Here is a 25,317-nt window from a genome sequence, read left to right as displayed (position 1 = left end):
TAGGATCAGGAACCTGCACTATCCACTTCTTTCCCCAAAACCATTTGCACCAAAGCATTACCTGTATATGCTTTGCTGTGTCCCTTTTTGCACTCCAATGAGGCTGTCTAGGAATTCAGATCATCTCTGTACCATTACGCTCTGTAGGGTCCTCAGACATCCCTCTCTTTCCCCCACAAAGATGCTTTGTCAGATTTGGGCAGGGCGTTGACCATGCTCATATACTTTTTATACAAACAAATCCCGCTTTAATCACACACTGCTCAGCAGCAGTGGGACAGTTACACTGACTGATTCCTCAGTCAGCATGGAAACCTGGACAATGTGGAACGTAGAGACTTGAGGTGGGACTTCCTAGTCCTCAGTAACATCCTTGTGCCCTTGCTCAGACACCAAGCGGTTGTCTTGCCAGCTTCAGCATATGAGCGAATTTCACTTTTGAAGATGATAATTAGTAAAAGAATGAATCATAGTGCAGCTGGGAAGCCTGTCAGTCCTGCTCTGACAAAAATTACCCTCTAGAGAAAGAAGTCTCTTCAGAAGAAGCAGTTTCTCCAAAAGAAAGATAAAGCACTTTGTAATAAGAGCTTAAAAATAAAGTATTCTAGCTACTTGAATATAATACTGGAAGATTTTCTTTTTTTAGTCAAACACTGCTTTGAGTAACTATGTATAAGCAAATGAGGGGGGAGATGAAGGTTTTGACTCCTCTTAATCACACCAAGGTCAAAGCTGCAAAGAATTCCTGGCTCTACTTTCACTATCTGTGGTGTTTCCATCACCAGGATTAACAGTTTCTTCCACACCAGATCATGACATTGTTTTTACCAGTGGAAGCACATGTTGCCTGGTTGGTATAGGACATGCTAACTAGAGAGCATCTTTAAAACAGGCATTTATGAGTCACTTGTTGTTCAGCCATTCTACCAAAAAAACACACTTTGAATACATAAGGGCATGAAAGAAACACTCTTAAAACCTTGAATCATTTTCCCTGAAACTGTCATTCTCAAGCACTCTGAAAATGCTGCATGTTCCTGGAGCAGTGCAGCCCGGTTTTATCTCAGCAAGAACATCTGAACAGTGGTCAGGGTTTTTTTATATTCCTCAGGATGACAACTGTGACCAGTACCTCTGGAAGCACAAATCAAATCTCAAGGCAACACGCCCAGCTTCCCTGTGCTGCCTGCTGTGCTGGGAAGCCTCTCATGTTTTCCTACTGCAGGAGCTGCTAAAAACTGGAAATACCAGTTTTTTTTTTTTAAAAAAAAAAAAAAAGGATTGAAAAAACCTCATGTGCCTACAAATGTGTATACTTTTGGCTTTCAGCTTCTTTGCACATGGTGATATATTAGAGCACAGGTTCTCAGTACTTAGAGAAAATAATTTCATAAATGAATTAACTGCTGTCAGCTTCCCAAAAGTAAGCTTTAATCACTTTTCCATGGCAGGCTTTTAAAATTCTCCATATTTCTAAGCCTGCATAGCTTCAGATGGAAGGAAAAAGCATTCTTTAAGTATGTAACTGTTTCTGTGTGTGCCCCATGAAGTTTTACTGTCAAGATTTTTACTTTCAGTTGACTGAATAATGTTATGATCAGGTGACAGTGCCATTCCTTAATGCAACATATGATGCTGGTTGTGTTGGAGGTGATTCAATAGAGACAATGAGCTAAAATTATAACACACACCCTCTGGTTCCCGTTTTTCTCATTAGGAGCCTGAATTTCCAAGGTATATTTATGACTCTAGTTACAAGACAGCTAGATGAAATTTACACCTACTCAGGAGATCCAGGAAGACTGTTCCACTCACTCTCACTTTTAAGCAGTGTTTTGAACAGCGTAGTGGTTTGTAGTGGTTCTTGGAAAGAATCACACCCATTTTTGCCACTGCACGCATGGTGGTTTACAGTGGTCCTGCCAGGTCACAGCAGAGATTCAGACCTAACCATGATCTCCTGGGGTAAAGATGTTATCCTCAGCTCTGTGTTCTGTTCCAAACAATCCAAATTGCTGGGAGGACAGGGTGGGTGCTGGTCAAGCTAGACCTCAAGCTTCTGCAGGGTCTTGGGGAAAATGGACACATCAAGCCACAATATCTTCTTCCTTACGCTTGTTCACAACATCAAATCATGAAGGAAGCAGGGACTTATTGCTATGTGCTAGCCTTCCAATTGCTGTAAGAGTAAGTTGTAAATAAAACATGCCTGGTACGATTGTTTGCTTTCATACCAGGGTATTCCATGTAGCTGAATTAAAAGCCTGGGTCAAGATGCAATAGTGCTGTGGGAAGTGAAGTCTGAGGCTATTGTGGAAAAAGGATTTGGAAAGCTGGATAATGGATATCAGTCCAGAGGGAGGTTGGCAAAAAGCTTTTCCCCAAAGCACAAGGAAGCTGGGTCTGGCCATCAGCAAGTGGCCCAGACATGAGCAACCCAAGGTAAAGCTCTGCCATGGTCAGATGCTGCAGAAAAATGGGGAAAAGAGGTGATGTAATTTTACCCTGGGCAGGTTGGCACAGCTCCCACTATTTTAATGGGCATTGAACGCACTCATATAAGAGCCCTTGCACTTGAGACCTGGTTCAGGCTAACAAAGTTACCCATGTTTGCCTTGACCTGCCACTGCTGCTTCTATACAGATGCCTGTAATCATCAGAAGTCAATATGAGAAATCAGAAAATGGAAAAACTACCTTGTTTTTCCTATCCATAAAAACTCATCAGTTGGTTATCCTTGCTTCATTCCCCTATTTCTTGGCAAGCTACACACACCTGTTCAGAAGATAGAGGTGAGAATAGAGAGTGAGAGGTATCAGTTGTCACTTCAAATGGATTTGCATTAGCACGTCACCAGTGTATCGGGGATTCAACAAAGTCAGGAATAGTAGGTGACTCACAGGCAGTGTGTCTGTGCTTGTGTACATCCCTGGTTCAGGTAGCATATTTGCTCATTGGATTTTATGTGTCATGCAAGTGAGATGGGGAATTTGTCAAAGCTGAATGCACCTGGGGTTGGCTGTCAGAACAGAGAGTCTCCACATGCTGCAGCTCCCCGAAATGGTGGATCCCTAAGGCATGTATCCTACTTGCAGTTCTGAAACGGCTGCATCCATGACAAAGAAGGGCACAGTGTGCATCGCCCTAGGAGGAGCACCTGTTCCTGCAAGGGCATGTCCTGTCCCCAGAAAGCAGTGGGAATGCACTGCCTGTCATACAGGGTAGGGGAAAGAGAGACACTGAAAGGGTAAGGGGAGACACTGGGATTTCATCTCCTTTCTCCCTGAATCCAGTGCACCAGAACAGTCGACAGGAACATCAGAGAAGGTTGTTTCCAAAAGACAGAGACACAAGAAGAATGTTTGTCTGTTATTTACCTATTTACCAGTATCACTTACTATAGGTATCCATTCCAAACAACATAATATGGTAGAGGTGAGTTTTCCCATCCTAGCAATAGCAGAACAACAACCTTCGCAGTGCCTAACCAAGGAAGTTGGAGGTGTGAGAGTATCGAGATGATGACATACAAAGAAAGAAATCTTGCAGGACCAGGGAAAGCAAGGGTGGTTGAATGCCTCAGCCTAAAAGGAAACAACCCATGCATGTAGCAAAATTTTGAGTGCTCAGAGAGTTACTGAAAGATGTGAGCAGTGATAATGAAATGTGGTAAATATGCAGTTAACTGCAGTTAAAATACAGTTGACAAGTGGTTTAGTTCTGCAGAACTGTGAAAGAAGTAGGTTTGGAGGGAGGTCAGACTGAGGTTATAGCCCCTCCTCCAACTCTTCACCCTCTTCTAGCTCCTTCCCTCCTCCCAGAGGGTGATCACTGCTTTTGGGAAGGGGTTTTGTTGCAGGCTAACTGCTGGAAGATGAGGAGATTTTTAATTCCTCTTCCAGTGCCTGACAGAAAAAGAAGGTAACATACTTGGGAATGGGAGAGCAGAAGATAGAAAGATGAATATACTGCTAACACAGCCACAGTGACAGCCTTTTGCTCTCTTCTCACAGTGTAAGTTTGAGAGGACAAAAAGAGCACTCTGTTATTAAAAGTGCCCGGGCTAATGTGCATTATATATACATATATATATATATATATATATATATATATATATATGCTTTATCACACCAAACATAGATTATTTCATATGTCTTTCACTGATAGAAACATAATAACCTTTCCAAAGTTACCAGTTTCAAAAGCTTACTTAAGTAATAGTGATTTTTGTATTGTAAAAGCTTTTTGGAAAGCCTTGTTAAGGCTTGCCGACATGCAACCAACTCTGTGCTGAACTAAAGCTTGTTAACTGATGTTAAACACTAACACACCATCTTGACATGGACAATAGCTCCAAGTAATCAGACAATAATTTCCCTCTGTATCAGAGGGAGTTGTTACTTTACTCTTGGTGAGAAGATATGATAAACTAAGATGTAGAGGGACTAGAATAGGATCCTAATCTGCCATGACCATCATTAAACTGTTCACCACTGCTGTTTTCCAGGGCTTGACTTACTCGTCACAAGCTATGCTTTAGATATTCCTCCAAGGATTTTTCCCCTCCACCTCCACGATGCAGGACCATGAGAGCAAGAGGTCTTTCCCTCACCTTGTAAGTAAGCTGTGGCCTCTCTCTCAACATTTGCTGGATGTGAAGCTTGACTGCTATCCTAAAGATGCTCTCAGCATCCCTTTATTCACCATCCCACCCTGTGCTCAGATATGCACTATGAAATAATTCCTCAGCCAGAATTATGCTGTCCTGTACTTCCCTGCATCAGCCCTCCCTGAGAGATACCCAGGTGGGAGTTTGGGGCCAGGCAAGCAGCAGAGCCAGGTACCTTTGCAGAGTGGGTTCAAGAGGCTGGGAGGCACCAAAGGCTGGGCAGCCCCCTTATCTTGCTGCAACCTGCCTCAACCTGAACAAAATCAGGTTTTTTTAGCTGTTAATTAAGAGATTCTCAGAGGCCTTGTGCTTCCCTCTCCTTTAAAGACTGTGCTGCTATGTGAACTGTGCTGCAGGTGTCAAGGTTGTGTGCTTGTTTTCTCCTTCTGGGGAACAATCACTTCACCTTCTGTGGTGCCTTCACCTTTTGTCACCTACCACTGTTAGCTACAGCAAGAGGCACAGATTTTTGTTCACTTCTCTTACACACTCAGCTGACCTTTCCAGAGCCTTGATATAAGAGCAGCTGTGTGGATCTGCAGACATGCTCTCTCTCCGCTTTGGCTGTGACAGAAGACAATGCGGCAGAGCCCCGCTTCCCCACTGTATTAATGAAGCTGAACCTAAGAGCAGTTCATCTGAAGTAGCACAAAGGAGAAAGGAGTGACTCAATACCCACTCTTGCTAATGCTTTCAGCTTCGCTGGATTTGCAGTGATGCACAATTAAATCTCCTCCTTTTTTTTTTCTAGATCAGGTATAAAGCTCTACCCTGCTAGATGAAATTTCAGTTTCAGCAGACTGGTCTGTATAGGACACCATCAGGTCACCTACAAAGCAGTCCTATAGAGGTACTAGAAATGCAAGATGGGGTCTGGGATATGAAACCTACTTCAAAGGGTTTTCTGACCTTTTTTTCACAAAAATATGTTCTGTACTGAACCGAATATGTAGAGATTAGCATGGGCCCAAAGCAGTGTTTTCCTTCCACCATGAACACCAAAAAATCCGATCATGTCAGCCAGCGGCTGGCCCAGCTGCTCCTTTGCAGTGCCGTGCCAGCAGCACAGCAGCAGGTTGTGCAGCCCAGGGTTGCAGCACAAGTGGCAGCACCCCTGCATCTAAAGTCCCTGCAAGGGCATGTCCTGTCCCCAGAAAGCAGTGGGAATGCACTGCCTGCTATATAGGGTAGGGGAAAGAGAGACACTGAAAGGGTAAGGGGAGGCACTGGGATTTCATCTCCATTCTCCCTGAATCCAGTGCACCAGGAGAAAGCATGGGTACCTCCATGAGGATACCTTTTGCTAAAAGGAGCCAAATTCAGTACTAATGGTGCTTGTTCCCCAAGCACCATTAGTAATGCCAAAGAGGGCTGCAATAACAAGGAGAGCTGCAGGATTCTGTGGAAAGCAGATACAGCAGAAAGTTGTTCAAATCTATCTTAAAAAAAAACCCTCCAAGCTTTTAAGGTTGGATGGGGGTAAACAACAGTACAGGTATCCCAAAACATGACTTGCCACGTCGCCTCCCACTCATCCCCACAAAACAGTACCATTGCACTCGGTTGTGATTTTCACCAGTCTCCAAGCAACAACATATTTTAAAAAGGAGTCACCACTAGTGTCTATGGACAGGTACAGACTAGTGAGAAGCACCAGTGCGTATTAATATTTATGAAGGGAATTCTGGTGGGGAAAAAATGGACAATGGTATCAAATATTTCTAATAAAGATGAACTTGAGAGTTATTTTGCTTACCCTCAGGAAAAGAAACCAAACTATGACCAGTTCAGTTACAAGTCATGCCGCTGAAGGCTTTTTCAGTTTGGACAATTTAATGGATAAATTGAATACTAATGGTGTTTATTATTACTAATAACTGACTGTGAAGGAGGGCACTAGGAGGCAGCCTGGGTCTTTTGGTCCTTCTGGGCACATGGCCTGTGGCATCGTATCTGCCCTGACCATGCTGTGCAGTTGAGTGTTGCAGATCAGAGGCTGTAGTTCACTCCAGACACACTCATTTTGGGAAATAAGATTTAAAGATCTTTTAAATTTACAGACTGCTCCAGCCAGTGCTGGCTGGCTCCAAGCCAGGAGGAGGCAGCAGGGGCAGCAATGCTCCATGGCAACCTACAGGAGCACAGCAGGTTTCCCTCCACCGTGGCTGCCGTTGGCAGCATCTGGGATACATTTGGTTCCCTAGAAAAGTGGTCACAGTATCAAGAGTGACAGAGTTCAAGAAGCACTTGGACGATGCTCTCGGACATGTGGTGTGACTCTTAGAGATGGCCTTGTGCAGGGCCAGGAGTTGGACTCAATGATCCCTGTGGGTCCCTTCCGACATGGCGTGTTCTGTGATTCTGTGGTTGAGCCACTTGAGTGAGGGCTTTTTTTTTTCACTTTCCTCCCATTTCTCCTTCTCTGCTTTCAGCACACCAGCCCCTCCACTGCTTCTGTGCACAAAGGCCCAGGTGCCTACAGCACAGGGGGACGTCAGAGGATAGCTGGAGGTTGTATCTCTACTAAGAAATGTCAAAACCCTGAGCCAGATTACAATAAACTCTTTTCCAAACTTTCTTCCCTTTTTTTCCATATATATTTGCTTGAAATATTTCACCTTTCTCTCTCCTCCCTTGTGTGTTTCTCTGAGGGTTTCATACTCCACTTCAAGGCAATCTCAGACAGACTACTTTTGATAGGTTTCAACAAAATCTTGTTGTGGTTTAACCCCAGCCACCAACCAAAGAGCATGCAGCCACTCACTCACTCCCCCACTGGTGGGATCAGGGAGAGAATCAGAAGGGTAAAAGCTGGAAAACTCATGGGTTGAGGTACAGACAGTTTAATAGGGAAAGAAAAAGCTGCACAAGCAAGCAAAGAAAACCAAGGAATTCATTGTTGCTGATGGGCCGGCAGGTGTTCAGCCATCTCCAGGAGAGCAGGACCACGTCATGTATAATGGTGACTTGAGATGACAAATGCCACAAGTCCAAACAGCTCCCATATAATGTCATATGACACGGAATATCACTGTGGTCAGTTTGGATCACCCAACTTTCCTGCCAGTGAGTCAGTATTAAAAGCAGAAAAGGCCTTGGCTCTGTGTAAGCACTGCTCAGCAATAACAGAAATATCTCTATACTATCAACCCTGTGTTCAGCACAAATCCTAAACACAGCCCTACTGTGAAGAAAATTAACTCTACCCTAGCCAAAACGAGCACGGACCTCATTAGCTATTTGCACATGAGGGTGATTTATATGAGTAATCTTCAGCAAAACTGGAGTTATTACAGAGATACCCCATGCTATCAAAAAATCTAAAGAAAACGCCAGCTGATACCTGCTGTATCCTAAGCATGCTCCTTCTACATGCAGACACTAAATAGTTAAATGAAATGGAAGTGTATCACAGGGCAGCATGCACTGCCCGACACTGCATCTGTCCTCACTCCATGTGGCACCTTCCCTCTTCCTGAAGCTACCTGGGCCTGGGGGGTGGGAGGTGGAGCACCTCAAGAGGGCATCTGTCACTTGTTCCTTATTTAGGATGCACCAGGAGCCATAGTGCTTCTTTGCCAGGGAAATGATGCCTTCAGCAAAGCAGCTTTTTCCTCAGGGGTCCAGCAAGCAGCTGCTAATTGTACGCAGTAGTGTCCCTGTGCCCCGTCTCCATGGAACACAGCCCACACCCAGCTGCCTGCAAGGGTGTCCTTTAACTTTTGAACTTGTGAGCCAAATTTTACCATAATTAATGACATATATTTTCAATAGTTTTCATGAAAATAAAAAGCCAGCTGGAGAGGAAAAACCCCACATGTGTATTTACCTGTGCACAGGAAGGTTCAGCCAGGAGCTTGCAGCTACAGAAGAAATACCAGAGCAGAAGAAAACCGTACTCATAAGTTCTGCAACTCACAGAAACAAGTGGTTATCTTATGGCAAATGTTTATCTCCCACTGAGTAGTCCTTGAGAAGCTGTGACATGGATTATGATTTGAAAATTACTGTAATAGAAAAAACCTCTTCAAAGAGCCATTCTCCTTCTTTCACCACCCCCCCTCCCCCACCATCTTCAAAAAAGACTAGCCCATTCTTACGCAAAGTGAAACCAAAGTGAATTGTACACCACCAAGCACCCATAAGGATGGGACTGTGGCACTAAGAAGTGCATGTAACTCCCAGCATACACAGTACATGGTTCACTTGTAACGGTGTTATTTTCCCAGTTCCTAACAAGGTGGTTGAAGGCACAAAGAGTGCACAAAATCAGCTGATGCAGTAGCTCCTTCCTGCAGCCTGAATTTGTTATGTTAGCTGTGATGTGGCTGGCTTTGCTGGTTAGACAACAAAATGGACTGAGGGACTATCATTTTTCTGTCCCCACATGATCAAACCTTAACTGTCTCTTGGATAAGTTAAATAGGTCATATTCCTGGAATCCCACTAGACTTTAAGATTCCAGGTTGTTTAATTATTTTTCTATTGCACTTTTTTGTCCTCTCAAACTTCATCTTCAAGTATCACTACCAAACTTGAACACCATGCTTCCCAATAACAACCATAATAATACTAAAGGTGTTCAAATATTCTCCCATTTACTGCTTCTCAAGTCTTTTTTTAGACCTTTTGCCAGCACGGTTTTGTAAGGAACATTTCCCTGCAGCTTCCATCAGCACAGCAGCATTGCACACAGGCTGTTTGACTGATTCCCTGATAGTCTCTCATCTGATAAATGTGTCCCACACTCTTGACTCCCAGATGCATGTGGTTATTATGGACATACTACCCCTGCTTATGGGAGGGAATGAGAGAGAAAATGAAATGGCAAGCAAGATTCTTTCAAGCAGGGCTAGGGCTGCTGCTTTGTTGGCCACAAGCTTTGTCTTTGTGGTATGTGCAATAAATAAACACAATTTTATAACTCCACAGAGCACTTCTGTTGTCTTTTCATGCCATAGCAAGAAGCCTAAATCCAAAAACCACTTTATGTGGGACCCTGTAACAAACCCGGGTGCCAGAGGGGGTCCACAGGCAGGTCCACCAAGGTCTTTTCCAACCCAGTTGATTCTGTGATTCTATGTTAAAGGCTTATTTATCTGAGACAATCATCCCACCTTTTTAGTCTTTAAAGCTGAGCTAAGCTTTGCATTGCATCAAACAATTTTTTTACTTTTTAAATGTACATCTTAACTACACATATAGTTCTTACCACCATCACAATAAGCCCAAGGACCTCAAAATATCTGCTTTGCAAGAAGGCAAAAAGTACAGCTTTGCACCCAGGGAACTGAGAGAAAAATCAAACTCAAACTTGGTTTTCCTAATGTCCATATTCAAGCTATGAGATGTGTTTGACAGGATGCGATTATTTTAGTTGGAGGGTATTTCTCCCTGCCCAGGTTTTGCTCCCAATTTGTCTCCTTGATTTCTGTTTGGACTTCCTATCCCCCTTTAATACTTTTGCAGATTTCTCAACCAGTTTGACAGAAAGAAGCTAGATATTGTGTTTATCTTGCAGGATAACTAAACTGAACTAACGAAAGGGTTAGTTCATCCTTCAACTTTTGTGTTTGTTTTTTCCCCCCTGGAAAAACTAAGCAAAATTAATAACAGCTGGTAGAGAAATTGGACTAATCATTCCAGTAAGCACTATGTGTGCCACTGGCTGTAACTTTAATTTTCCAAGCAGCAGAGAGATTAAGCAAACAAAGCTGCAGCTATTCAGACTGTCTCATTAGGAAAGAGAAGAGTCATTTGTTCAGAAACACACTGAACCTCTACAGCAGTCGCTATCTGCAGTGAAATGGGATACATTTTGATTTTTCTTTGAAACTTGCCTATTCTGATTCATAATTTCCATGCACAGAGAGTGACAAAGTGCTGACAGAGGATGTAGGAAGCAGTGGGCTAATGCTGCCAGCTTCAGGCTTACCACATGCATGGCTGCAGTACCTGACTGCTTACTGAAAAGGTTTTAGTAGTGCCAACAATAATCTGGGACTCCTTCTTCCTTATTGTAATAGCCATGATGTATGCATTTCTCATTAGGGCTGCTGGGAGCATGTGAGGAGGAGCCTGACAGGAGTGACAGTTCTATCTGCTCATGGCTCAGTACAGCATCCTTCATCTTCCCAACACAGCACTGGTTAGGATTTTCTGCCACAAAAGTGTGACTGAAAAGGAGTCCTAAGGAATTGGTACTCCTTGCAAACTAACCTCCAAACACAAAGAATGATCTAGGAGACTTAAGGAAAAAATGAACATAGACTTTTTTTTTATCCAACAGAAACTGTTTTCAGTTAAGCAAGCAACCCTACAGAACAACAGGGACTTGCACTATCAAGGAAAGGTGCCTGAAAGCCAGTTCAAAAGATGAACCTGCATTAAGACCATATTTCTTTCTCAAGAAAAAAGCTGCAATTTATGAATTTTATTTTAAAGAGCAAATTCTTTTTATCATCCACTTGGGACAGACACTATGACAATATTTAACCGATAGCCTTTTTTTTCCCCTTCTTTGTGGTATCCCAGCATACTGCTCCTCTAGACAATCTCTAGATTTGTAGGTTTTTTTAAAGACACTGAAGCCAGTGGTAAAATTTCCTGAAAAGTAATAGAATGCCTTTCCAAATTACTGTATATCACATCTTTGTGGATTAGACTTCTGTATGAAATACCATATTTGACTGACTTTTATGATTTACTCATGTTTATTTTGTATTATCTATGCAAAACAATACTGTGACAAAAATATGGTAATTAAATTATTCTGGAAATATATTTTCTCTTAAGATGCCAAAACGGTGGGATATATGTTAACAAAGTTAACTTGCAAAAAAAAATCAAATACAGTAACTAAGCAGAATCAACACATGCTTTTATTTGCATATAAAATTTCATATGAAGGTATCGATGTACAGTACTATCCCATAGGCTGTAAGAGAGGCTAAGAAATCAGTGAAAGAATAGCTATGTGCAGTGTTCACACAAGTTGCCACTCTCAGGACATCCCCAAAGAAAATACTGAATTAAAACAGTAACAAGAAATTGTTCAGGATTTCTGTTGTTATAGTGTCCCTTTTATACCGTAGAAAACAAAAGCATTCGATTTCCTTTGGGCCAGGGCTGCTAAAATCTACAGTTTGTGTCAAAAAGGAGATTCTGTTTTTCCTTGAAAAGGAATCTCTCCTTTCATGAAGAAGTCACAAGTTACGAGGGCTGGGCATCACAGGAATGGAGAAGAGGTATCTACCTCACTCTAGCAAATTCAATGATACCAGCTCTAAATAGCCTGGAGCAATGTGGCAAGTCAAACAGCAAGAGATGCTCAGTCCAACCTGCAAATCTAATAGTAGTGTTATTAAAACATCTAACTGTTTACTGCTCTTCTGCAGAGCTAGTGCATTATGCTATACACACCTGTACAAAGCCTTAGCTACACATATATAAAATAAAACTTTGGCTATGAGTAACTCTAATATTGGTGTTGGAAAGCATTTCCAAGACTGAAATTGTCTTTTGTCCTACTTTATGGATTCTGCTTATACAGTGATAATTTGTGCTACTAAAGAAGAGACATTACAGACAATTGTAAAAGTGTATGAGTTATATCCTTTTAATTCTCATTATTTTACTTCCCAATATGCATTGAAATCCAATGCTTATCAGAGATGCTTTCCAAAGCTGTTTCAGTGCAATTCAGTACTGAAATGCAGCATCATTTACTTTTTTAGGAACAAAAAACAGCTGCAATAATCCCCAATGACAGGCTGTAAAAAGATAGTAAGAGAGACAATACAATTACATTACCAGAAGTCTGGAAAAGGTTGAGCTTCCAGCAGGGTCAAGAATGATCATTTATTGTAGTATCACATATATTAGCTCGTAAGAGTATCCCCCATCAGTTAGCAACTAAAAATATGGTAGAAATGCCCAGCCCTAGCCCCAAGGCTACCTTACTTTCAAATGCAGCAAAACAAGAAAATATTGTTTAAAGTTAAGGCACAGCCCTGGGACCAAAGACCTGCAGCTTTTTTAATTTATATATCTTTACGTATTTTATACTTTTCTTGAATCTTCCATAAACGAGCTCTATGGTGACACTGAATATATTACAGGAGAAAAAAATGTACAAGGAATATGTATACACAATAATCATTCTCTCACCAAGAGTTTCCAAATACAGCAACACCATCCTGACAAGGATGATGTTATAATAGGAACTGATAATTTACAATTAACATTACAGTATGTACATTACAATAAATACATGGTTGTAAACAGAGACAAACAAGACTGTATTACAGGTAAGGTCATTTGGTGAGAAAAATGCATGGCACAGAAAATAAATAATGCATTTGAAAGAACTGTCAAAGCTTTCTATAAAATCTCATTCAAGTTTTTTAAACTTCTGAATCCTATTTGTTCTGTCAATATTCTTTCATTATCATTTTTAATGACACAAAACAATTTAAGAATTTAAATACAGCATTACTGAGTACAGCAACTTGCAAGCTAAAGTGTACTGTTATAAACAAGGTGGTTTTTCTTTTTTCCTCCCACTCATTACTCACCCACTGCATTTTCTTATGGCAAAATATTCACAACACATAAAGCCACTCATAAATTGTATTGTTTTAAAGCAGTGTACAATGCTAAAACACACTTTGGCAAAAGAGGAAAAAAAAAAAAAGATTGTACAGTGCATTATATCCCCAACTCTAAGAAATTATATCATTTTCTATGATTTGATTGTCCACGTGTGTAGGTGTATATCTCACAATATGGTCTTATGTCTATTTACTTTCAATTAGTGCAGATACAAAACCTTCCAGGTCCTACTGGTTATTCTGGAATTTATATTGCTTTTCCATTACTGAGGTTCCAGGCACTCTAGGGGACTGAAAGGATTTTCAGATGGATCAGATTCAGGAAGAAATAATGAAGAAAGAAGATTACAAAAAAACCCCAAAGTATGAAAGAAGCCCCATGAATTATCTTCATTCTTTTTCCTCCTTCAGCATCTTCTGTGCTAAGGCCTTGTGAGGGCTAATGGCAGAGAAAACTATGACCTGGACATAGAAGAATGCAAAATGGATTTAACAGCTCAATTATTAATATTTTAAAAGAGACTTTTATTCTAGATCTCTCACACTTTAAAACCCTTGTATTCATATCTGCAAATTTGCTACAGAGTGAATCCAAAGGGAAAATAATGGCTGTTGCTATCATCTTTTGTTAAGAGATTATCTTGATATCGTAACTTTAAGTGTTGGAGTTAGTTAGCCTCCATATGCAACTATTTCCCATCTTCTACACTCAAAACTACAATTTTAATCAAGAGTAAAGCATAGGAAATAAAATTTTTTCTTCTTTCATGTGAGGAAGCAACAGGACCAGAAAATGACAAATAAGAATTCCTACCTCCCTTTAACTTCCCAAGTTACAGAAATTTGGTACCAATCAAATTGGAAAGCGGGATCCTTTAGCACAAGCTGGATAAAGCTAAAAAATATTTAAGCTTGAAAAAATATGGTGTAAACTACAACTCTGATGATGCTCATTTACTTAAAAACATAAAAACACAAGACCAGCATGGCTGTTTTTGCAACAAAGACATGAAAAAAAAAATTATTATTTTTATATTGTACACATCTCAGATTAGCAAATATTCCATACATTGTAATAGCCTGTTCTGATTTAGCAGTTTGTGTCTCCTAGCTCAAAATAGTCTGAAAACCCATGTTTCAGGGGAAAAAATTTAATAGTATAGCAAGAGAGCTGCTTTTGTACTGATGACAATTCATTACTCTTTTTACAGGCTCAGGTCCTGTAAATCTTAATGTTAGTAGTTGTAGTTCACATCAACAGGACCACTTCTTGTAGTAAGACAGAACTGGCAGGATCACGCCACTATGAGGGCAAAAGCACTATATAAGTCCACTAATTCGTTTGGTAAAATTGTGATTAAAAACAAATAAACAAACAAACAAAAAGCTATTATACTAAAAAATGTAATGCAAAGGATATTCATGGAACTCACTAATAAAGAAAATAGACTTTTACAACTCAATAATATCATGAGATTCTAAGGTGAAAAAAAACCACCAGAACCAAACCAACCAAACTACCAAACCCAAAACAAACAAACAAACAAAACCCCCAAAAACCCCTAAAAACAAACAAACAAACAAAAAACCCCAAAACAAAACCAAAACAAAAAAAAAACAACCACCAACCAAACAAAAAATTAACCAAAACAAAACCCTCATTAAACCAAAACCAACCAACCAAAAAAACCCAAACAAAGAAACCCCTAGAAGTATTGTCCAGTGTAGCACAGATTTGTACTGAAAACTTGCAAGTTCCTCTTTGGAAAAAAATAACCAGTGGCAGATGAAAATGTTTTTGGTTTTGGTTTTGGTTTTTAATATAATACCTCGGTACATTTAATAAAAGTAAGATCTACAAAAGATCTCTCTTTCACGTATTATACAAAATGGAGAGATTAGTGCAACCCACTGGGTCACACTTTTTTCAGTCACGTCTCAGGAAGACTTGAAATTAGAAAATTATGCAATTTTCACAGCTCATCTTCCTGGTGGTAACAGAATCATGTGGTGTCCCATCATTTACATGAACTTGTTTTCCAGTAGGAACCTCAATTTGTTTTCTGTCTGTTTCCTCTCAAGATGAACATTATCCAATGCTTTGCTTGCAAAATACAATGAATTCCAAAACTATCAAAGCACACCAACAGGTGGTACTCCTCTGAAAATATTTGCTTTATTTAATTGAATCTGCCAAATGGAGAGCTTATTAAAATGTAGTTTATGGATGTTCTCCCCCTGCTTCCTGATGCCACTGAGGTGAAAATTCTGGTTACAATATTCCTGAGTGCCAAACTGAGTCATCAACGTCAGTTTTGATCAACAATCGTCCTGGCAGATGACAGCAAGTTGTGACCATGGTCGTAGTATATGACACACTTTGGAAACCATTACCTAAATAATAATAATAAAAAAATATCCAAAACAAAACAAACTCAGAGAGAAAGAGGAAAAGAAAGGGAGAGAGTAAGAGAGAAAGAGACTGCATCTTCATTGTTACGTGTCAGGAGAATGATCTTCTACCACACAGGGTTCTGCTTGGTTCTCCTCCTCTTCTACTTCTTCCCCTACTTGCTCATCAAGAGGAATTTCAGTGGATTCTGAATCCTGGGTGCAAAGAGTCTTGGAGTCACTGAAGCTAGTGTCTTCTTCTACTTGACTTCCACTGTCCTTTTCAGTGTCTGACTCACCATCTTCCTCCAGTGTTAGTTCAAACTGGAATTTTTCAGTTTGACCTTGCCTTCCCTCTTCCTGGTCATCAGGTGCAGGAGAGGGACTTCGAGGGATTGTGCTCTGGTACCATTCTCGATTGTCCTCCAGTGTATCTAGGATATCCTGGGCATCTGGGTGAACAAGATCTGCCCACGTCTCCCACAAAGGATGAACAATGTAGTCTATAAAACCCACCTGTTTCAAATAATAAAAAAATAAAATTATTCATAAATCCATAAATAATTATGCTTACAAGTAATGCAAAGTATGAGAAAGAGAATGCTATTAAGAGACACTATATGCATCACCCTTAAAGCTGGCTGAAAGGAAACTGTAACAGTTTATGTAGTAAATAAAGTCTTCTACATTTCAGATGTCTGATTCAGGATATTGGATAAGGGCTTGGAAAGGATTTGTTTTCAAATGAACTGTTCATTCCAAACAACTGTACTGCATCTAGTGAGCCAAACAGCTGCTTTATATTTAATTCTCTTTTTGAAGGAAACCCTAATGAGCAGCTGTACAATAATCTCTTTTGATGCGTATGCTGCTTTGCAAGTCATAACAGTGATGGAATCCCTTCAGCAAACACACTGACATGCACTATGTTTTCACAGTAAAAAATCTCAGTTCCCTGCACACTTACTAGACAGGAGCTGAATTAATTAACTCAGTGGAAAAAAAGGAAATAGTGTATTGAGATATTATTCAAAACATCGCTATGTACCATCCTTTTCTGTCAAAGTGTTTATGTGACTACTCAAATCAATTACCTGTGATTTTTCTACAGATGCATTGTGCTTATCACACATGGGACTTATCTCCATTCCCCTCTCTCTCTCCCGATCTCCCTGACGGAAAAATTCCTCCATTATTCTGTCTGTCCATTGGCGGTAGAGATGGAGTGGCTTGGTTGGATTGCTTAGATCTGCACAGTGCACCATATTCTGAAGAACCTGAAACAGATTGAACCTGTGGTGTCATTACACTTCAGAACTGCATCTCCTTTTCCATTTACACTTCTGATGACTGTGAAACCATCTTGAAAATGTAGTAAAGGATTTATTCTAAACAGCAAAACTGTATGTGCTTGGGTGTTTTTCACACTTGCAGTAATAGCCATAAATTACCTTGCTTCTGCTGCTTCTGCCTGTATAAAGGCCAGGAAATCTTTCTGAGAAAGACAATCACATGTTGATAATTTGAAGGGAAGGCCAAAATCTCATTCAGACCAGAACCACTCTAGCACTTCTTTACTTTCTGAGAGAGTCACTTCAATGATGCGATAGTTAGGAAACGGAATTAGCAAGTCATGGTGTGAGAGCACACAGCTTATCTAATTCATGCTGGAAAATGGGGAAGCCAATGTTATTAGGTATGTAATTAATACAAGTGACCAATTGCAGATGAATTTTCTTACCTGAATCCTGTCTGAATAGTTATCAAGAAGGAGGACACCAGAACTGGTCACTTTTTTAGTTTCAACCATAGTTTTTAAATCAGCCAATAGATTCATATGCTTAGACATATCTGTTGCAAGCACCTTGAAAGAAACAAACGAAAAATGAACACTATGTAAATTATTCTGTGGTTTTTGGGTTAGTTTGTTTTGGTGGGGGTTTTTTTTGGGTTTTTTTTTTTTTTTTTTAAACCTTTGAACATTTAAACAAACAGTTTTTTCAGGAACCCATAATTTCTGTGTCTGAATACATCCTAAAAGTCTGACCTATGTAAGTAGTGTCCATAGTAGTAGGTTTCCCTTTTAGTTATTTTAAGAATATGATAAAATGATTGTTCATAATTTCAAAATGATCTGGTCAGCCTAGATGCACCATCAATTCAGTACCCAATTTCTTACTGTGATGGGGGAATGACACACGTGTCAGTACAAAACCAGCTTGAAACAGAATATACCTTCTAAAAATGTTATTCAATGATTACTGAAATTAAAGGAACCCACTATACATGTTTGGATATGACATGATAAAACTTCAAACTTTTACTTCATTGTTTATATGTGTAATGACATCTAATTTATCATAATATGCTTCTGCACTTTATTATTCAATTTACTAGCTCTATGGAAAATGGAGTCTCAAGCAGAACTCACAATATCAATGACCATTTTCCTCAATGACTGCCTCTGTTTTTTGGTCAAATTCTGGAAAATGTCGCAATTTTCTTCTTGCAGCAGCTTGAAACCCACAGCTAGGTGATGATTCTCCAGTACTGATGAGTCATTGTACATCAAGGCGAGTTCAGAATCTGCAATAATGATTGCCGAGCAGAATGTTACCAAAGCCTGTGCTTCTACCAAATCCTTTAAGGTTTTTTTTTCAAATTCATTTACATTCATAATAAGATTTACAGATAATCTTTTAGAAACAGTCTTCCTGTAGTTCACACAGTATCAAAAGTTGCAGAATTAATGACTGAGCATCTTAACAGATCAAGGCAAAGCATGTTGAGGAAAAGAAAGAAAATGCTTTGCAGTGATGCATGTACATGTGCCTCGAGTGGCAAGTTAGAAAAAAAAAAAAAACAAGAAGGTGATTTTCTGAATACATTTTCATATTTGCATGTGGTCACTTGGAAAATATTACATGCATGACATATGCATAAACATACCTCAACTAAAGCACACTCTGATGTGTTCTCATGCCTCCCTCCAACGTAACAACTAAAATTCTATTGTTAGTCAAGTTCCAGCTTTCCAGCATTCAGACCTGGGAATACACAGCTGAGGCTTTGCTGCAGGTCTGCTGCAGCAAGCATAGATCTTAGTTTTCAAATCATTTCTTTCTGCAGTTAGCTAAGACACTCAGATGCCTACCAAACTAGGCCTACAGTCATTAGTCCATTGCAACTGGGTATGTTGAGAGGAGGTTTGTTAAGACGGTAACAGCTACGCCTCTGGTCTTGTAACATCATATGGCTTGAAAATGCATGCGGTGGCCTTGCCTGCAGCCTCAGACTCGAGGCATGGTCAGTGCCTAATGCTGTTTGTACTGCTGCCTTTTCCAACAGAAGTATTCTTAACTCTCACACCCCATATGGCTGTGAGAATTATGTACACCTTCACATACCTGTGCTAAGGCACACCGATAAGGTCTACATTTGTCTGCTTAGACCTGCTGAACAGAAAGCTCTGACAAACAAAAGCAGTTACTAAAACTTTCTGCACGGTTTTAGCTTCTACTCAGGAATAGCACGCAGTCAGCTTGCTACTCAGGAATACCACACAGTCAGCTTGCATATGCTTTAAGACAGCTTGTGAATAAATCTGTCATAAAAAACCTTAATACTTTCTATGCAATCATACTTGTCATGTGCAATATTAACTTCTATTTACTACAGTTGTTCTATCCTAAGTCTAACCATACATCAGTCTGTTCTACTTTTTTCCTCTTTGTTCCTTTTAAGGCAGCTATGTTTTAAAATGCCTCTGGCTCAATGGGAGGCCTCTAAAATATCTCATCTCCAGATTTCATTAATCTTATTATCTATTCTCCTGCTGTCTTTTTCTCCTGTCTTGAATAAATGGATCCGCTGAATCAGGAAACTCTTCCTCTGTCTTTTCTTATCCCAATGGCAGCAAAACTATAACAGCAGAAGTAGCAAAAAAGCAAGTTTGTAAGATGATCTCTCATTTTTCACAGAACACATACAAAGCTTGCCTACTTATTTTTGTTACAAAGGTGACTTTCCTTTTAAAAGCCTTCTGATGAACCACAACTGCAAAACGCTCAACACTGTCAAAATACTTTGGAAGGGCCAGAGCTACACACACAGAGCTTAAATGTACTCAGCTTTGAAATGGAAGTGAAAATGGAAGAAATTTCCCCCTTGGTAACCTCTGTAACACATTATAAGCTTCAAGAATATTTTTATGGAAAGACAGAGTTACAGTGATCAAATAAGCATCTCTGCTGATGCTAATGCAATTCATATTTTTTTATTCTTTAATGGCATTCAAGAAGATCAGTTTCTTTGACAATTCTGTAATAGATTTTAAATAGGAAAGAATATTCAGAAAAATCATTATACTAATCATAAAGAATAAGCCGAAAATATGATAAATAAGTACATCCTTTAAATAACTAAGTCTATTATGGGTTTTTTTAATGTATTCTTATACTTTGTGAAATCTTAGTACATAATAAACTTCATTAGAAAACAAAACTAGAGGTTAGGAAAATTTTGAATTTGAGAGACCTACATTAGATGGTCTTTTTCTGTCTCTGTCCCTACAATGTATTCCCTGTACACAGAACAATTTAAAAGGGACAAAATGTTTTTGTTTCTTCCATCTTGGCAACAGCTGTTCCAATTAGTGACTGACAGGTGATTGACACAGGAACCTCCTAAATCAAAAGCTGAATTGAAAAAAAACCAAGGTATTTCTTTTAAGTACCAGCATCAAGAATGACTGATATCTTAGCTGAATTTAAACCGTCTGCCTGAAAGTGAAATCTTTATGTACCACTACTCTCCTTTCAACTAGTCAGTCATCCCATTTAAACCTGAACAACTCTGTTATTTTCTCATAGAACCTCAGAGGCACTAATATATCCTGATACTCAATTTCAGATTAAGCAAGCAAAGAAAAACTTTACTTACATATGCCCACTCTTAAGAATTCAGGTATTATACATTGTTTTGTGCCCAAAGCTTGATTCACTCTCTAGCACCTATGTTGCTGAACTGCACTGGTTACCAATAAAGCACAAAAAAAAAAAAATCAAGAGTCAATCCCAATCCTCCTCCATGCAGATGAGTCATCAAATTCCATTTCATTATAGGGTGGCCCTCAGGCCATTAAGGCAAACAAAACTGGATGTAGACTAAACTGGAATTAATGTCTTATTTAAATATTCAGCAGCAATAAGTCAGAGAAGGAGCTCCCTTCTTAAAACTGTACTGCTGATTTGAGGTCCTTCTATTTTAGCACCAGTGCAATATATTTACCCATGTGCAAAAGTGACAGTATCTGTAAACGTGCAACCAGATGGTTATGTTTCCATTTCTGTTGCTTTTTCTTCTTCTATGGTTGGACTGCTAGCATTATTTCAACTCTAAACTTCTGGGTCAATTATCATAAAAGAAGTCAGACAGCAAAAGAAATAACAGTATGATGGAACTTGTACCGGCCTACGAAGTGCTGTAAAAGTGACATATAATAGTGATAATGTGATAATAGTGACATATGCCAATGAAATCAAAGCAGGTTATACTGGGGCAACAAGCCATTCAGTAAATGTGTCACAGTCGGGTTCAATGAAGTTAACAGTGTCTTTCTTTCAGTGGAAGACTAAAAATGGAGAGAGGTTCAACAATGCTGCAGAGAACAGCTTTGAGAAATGCAGAAGTACACTGGGTTTCAAATTTGGAGATGACATTAGGGTCCAAAAAAGAAAAAAACAGATTTGCCAGTCTTCAGGAACAAGCCTGAGAAAATTCAGTCCACTAGGCATGAGAGATGAAAAGCCAAGTACAGCATCCAAGCAGAGAGAGAGATGGGCCTGACAGTTAGTTTGCAAAAAAGAAACTTTTTTTCTGAATTTCTATCGTTGGTCGTATGATATGCTTCCAATAAAAACACGTTGTCTTTCTTTTTAAATTTTTTTTTTCAATCTCCATTCTTCTCCTACAATTTTATTTATTTAATGTAAATTAACTATTTTCTGGGAGAGACCACATCCAATAAATTGAAACAATGTGAGGTTTACAGTTCTTAGTAATTCTCGCTAGAGGGTACTATGTAAATTATTTCTAAAGTTACAAGAAATGCAAAATAACATCTAGGTTAAAATACAATACCTCTCTATTTACTGAAAAAAGTTACAGACAGAAGCAAACAAGGAATTAACTGTGTATTTTTCAGGTGCTAAGTGCAGATCTTGCAGCAAATTTTTGAGAAAACCACTGAACATCAGACTTACTTGTGTTGATAAGAAACTGGTTTGAAACCCCAGGATGATCTACATCATGTATTGCACTGGCAAAAATTGCTGCAAGAATCTCCAAATCAGTGAACACTGCCTAGAAATTCATGAAACAGAAATGACAATCACTGATCAGTGAAAAAGGGTTTTCAATAAAAGAAAAAGATGTGATATTTTCTGAACAATATTTACAGGTAAATAAACTTTGATCCTCACAAAATGTCTGTAAAAGAAAAGAACTCATGAAAGAAATGTTAAGATTTCTTTAAAAAATATTGCTGAAACTGAGATTTAGTTTAGAAGACTCTCAGTATGTGCTCTTCTCTCATGACTACCATTTTTCCTCCTCAGTGTAGTTTACCTCTAATGCTGGGGTTGATAGTAGCACATGGGTTGACTGAACAACATCTGCAGCATGTATGTTATTGTGATATGCCACATCCGCATGGTAATGGTCTTCAAGGGTCATCAAGTAAGTTATTAAAGTATCTACTGGAATCTTAAAAGTTTTTAACAAGTCCCGTTCCTTTAAAAGCAAAAGAAAAACAATTAGATTACAAAGCACAGAAAAATCTCCACGACAAGCAAAAAGCCTCATGGCTGCTCCTACTTGCCTGAAAAATAGTGTGCATGATGACAGTCAACGGTCTGTTTCCAGATAATTCTGCTACTCTGAAAACCTGAAGGCCCCATTTGTTCACATCTTCTAGTTCCTAAAGCAGAATCAAGCAGTAAACAAGTTGAAACCTAGCACACAAATTCCAGCAATTTTTAACTGAAACAACTGCAAACAGTATTCATGAAGATTCAAACCTTGGCACTAAGAAAGTTACATGCTAAAGTTTGGAATGGCTAGACTCTGCTGCTGCTACTGATATTGCAATATTGGAATTTGTATCTACTAACCTTTCAGATTTTAATTCAAGGAGTAGGAAGGAGTACATCTTCAGTGGATAGCTCCAGAGGGAAACATACTACAGTATCTTGAATGAGTTTAACCAACACACTTTGCTATCTCACTGCCTATTGACTACAAAGTTCAGTGAGGAGAAAACCTCCAGAGATGCTACATTTCTGCTGCTCTCTCCTCAGAAACACTCTTCCAATAAGATTCCTGAAAATGTAAGGCTAGGCGCATTTTACAATGCAAAACTCGATAAAAATTGCCTTCATTCCAATTTTCTATTATTGCCAAGTAGTTAGCTGTTTGTGCAAAAACATCATAGGAAATTTCACTAAAAACAACCCCACTAAGGATGTACTTAAAATGATACAACTAAAAATAGGAAGGATAACTCTAGTGCTATATACCAGATGTGTGTTCTTAAAAATCAGGGTTGTTATGTATTTTCATTCCTGTGACAATATATGGTATATTAACTCTTCATTTTTCAGACACTATTTACAAATAAGCAGTTTTATTAATGCATATACAAATGCTAATTTACATTCCATCTCCAGATGAAATCCTGTTCATGCTGAAATTAACCCTTATGGCCTGATTCCAATTTAACTTGCTATTATTCCACTTCAGCAAATTTGGATTATTTCATAAGACTTATTTCAGAGCTTGGTGCTACAGTTTAAAATCAATGTTTATAAGCAGAGGATGGAATCATACTGACAAGTCCATGCTCTATTTTAATTCAATGGTTTAGATTCAAGAATTTATATATTCTCTACCTTGGCAAGGACATCTTCTTGGTCTGTTTTAACTCCAAATCTGGGAATACTGGAATTAGTTAGGCTAGAGCTGTGCATGAGTTTTTTGACTCCGCTGATCTGGGACATTGGTCTCTTCTTTTTCTCTTTCTCTTTCTGTGTTGGAGAAGGGATTTCAACTTCATGTTGTTTGTCTTCAAAAGAATTAATAAAAAGATAATAATTATGAAAAGACTTACAATTATTATAAAATTCACTATTGAGTTGCATTGTATGGATACTGTAATTCTTAATAAAACCTTTTTAATGTTAGGAGACTTTGCAAGAGATACTTTATATCAAGAGTGGTGAAAACATGAAAAGATAAATATAGACCTATACTTCATTACAAGCAGATCTCTATTACTCAAATTGCCTTATTATTTCTGGACTAGCTTTAAAAGCAACTTGTCTCTGTCTGATTACCACTTCTCCCATACTCCTAGTGCTGTAGAAAGGGTCAGTCTTTAAGTTATAAAAGTGTTGTTACAACTCAACATGAATCCACTTTGCAAGAAAATTTAATTTTTTTTCTTTTCCAGGAAAAATACTCTCTGAAATTGTATTTCGAAAGCAATCCAAACACTGTCCTCATGTAAATCTTTAAAAACTTTTTCAGGACTCAAAGGATCTAATATTTGGGGACTGGTCCTGCCTACTAAGGACCACAAGACTTAGAACTTGGAAAGCCTTTTGTCAGCTGCATCTCCTGCACTTTGTAGAGGCAGTTCATGTCATCAACGCAGTGTGTTTCTGTACCTCCAAACCAGATTTAATAATATTGACAAAAGGACTGCTTTACTAAAACCTTGGGGGGTTTTTTGTGGCTTTTGTCTCTGTAGCAGTATCAGTAGCATCCCTTCATATAACTTTAGACAAGGATTAAACCAATAGTAAAGAATATTTAGGCAACTGCAAGATGTTTGCTGTAGAAGCAATATGGGGTTGCGGAGCACTGAAGACATCTGTGGTCCCCAAAGAAACCTAAGTTAGTTCAACAAAGGACTCTCTTGCTAAAACTGGTAGGAACTTGAATTATTTTTTGTTCCTTTTATTCATACTGTATTTCAATGCAGACTTTTAATTATTCCCTTCAAATTATCTCTTCTTAGCTAAAATATACCTCCACCTTTTCTAGCCCTCAAGTAACATACCAGTAAACCCACGAAAATCAAAAAAAGATGTTTTTAACACAGGAGGTGAGCCAAAACAAATTAAAAAACCCCTTAAACCGAAATAAATTTTAAAAATGAAAACAAGAAAATTTGGACTTTTTAAAATATGTCTGGTTTTTTTTCCTGCAATATTCCTTTTCCCTATAGTGTTTGAAACCAGATGAGGTCAGCAAGTCCATTTCTAATTACCAGCTTGTTAAGTGTTTGCTTCTTCACTTTCTTTTCTTCCTTTTTTTTTATTATCCTTTAGCAGCCACATTTAATGGACACCTAACAGACATGCCACCAAGTTTTAGCCTGCAGCGCCAAGTTACCCGTTTGCGCCGATTCTTCACCATTCTCCTGGTATGGAGAAAAGGGGAGGTGGAGCACTGTAGCCCTCATCTGGTACAAACTAACAGCAGATGAGGAGCAATGACTCGTGTTTGTGCTTTGATGTTTATGGTTTTGGTCATATGCACAAAGTTTAGATCCATCAAAGAGAGGTCTGTAAGCTGAGCTGT

The 25,317-nt window shown here is 39.0% G+C and overlaps 1 protein-coding gene across 5 annotated transcripts in view; it reads right to left on the bottom strand.

The window, feature by feature from the left end:
* Positions 1-15,095: 15,095 nt before the first annotated feature.
* PDE4D (phosphodiesterase 4D) overlaps positions 15,096-25,317 on the bottom strand; it is a 357,539-nt gene continuing 347,317 nt past the window's right edge. For 4 of the 5 annotated variants that reach the window (XM_027878920.1, XM_027878922.1, XM_027878921.1 and 1 more), the window contains 8 exons: positions 23,622-23,794; positions 22,553-22,651; positions 22,300-22,464; positions 21,936-22,035; positions 18,104-18,258; positions 17,414-17,536; positions 16,767-16,949; positions 15,778-16,188 (listed from right to left, as the gene is read on the bottom strand). In XM_027878920.1, coding sequence (XP_027734721.1) covers positions 15,778-16,188; positions 16,767-16,949; positions 17,414-17,536; positions 18,104-18,258; positions 21,936-22,035; positions 22,300-22,464; positions 22,553-22,651; positions 23,622-23,794 — 1,409 coding nt within the window. Of the gene's footprint in view, positions 16,189-16,766; positions 16,950-17,413; positions 17,537-18,103; positions 18,259-21,935; positions 22,036-22,299; positions 22,465-22,552; positions 22,652-23,621; positions 23,795-25,317 lie in introns of all 5 variants that reach the window. The other variant, XM_027878918.1, reaches the window with a different exon arrangement.

The sequence above is a fragment of the Empidonax traillii genome, unplaced genomic scaffold (genome assembly GCF_003031625.1).
Source record: "Empidonax traillii isolate 1590-97213 ecotype Southwest subspecies unplaced genomic scaffold, ASM303162v1 scaffold47:size1546949, whole genome shotgun sequence".
NCBI classification, from domain to species: domain Eukaryota; kingdom Metazoa; phylum Chordata; class Aves; order Passeriformes; family Tyrannidae; genus Empidonax; species Empidonax traillii.
This window is presented reverse-complemented; position numbering and strand designations above follow the sequence as displayed.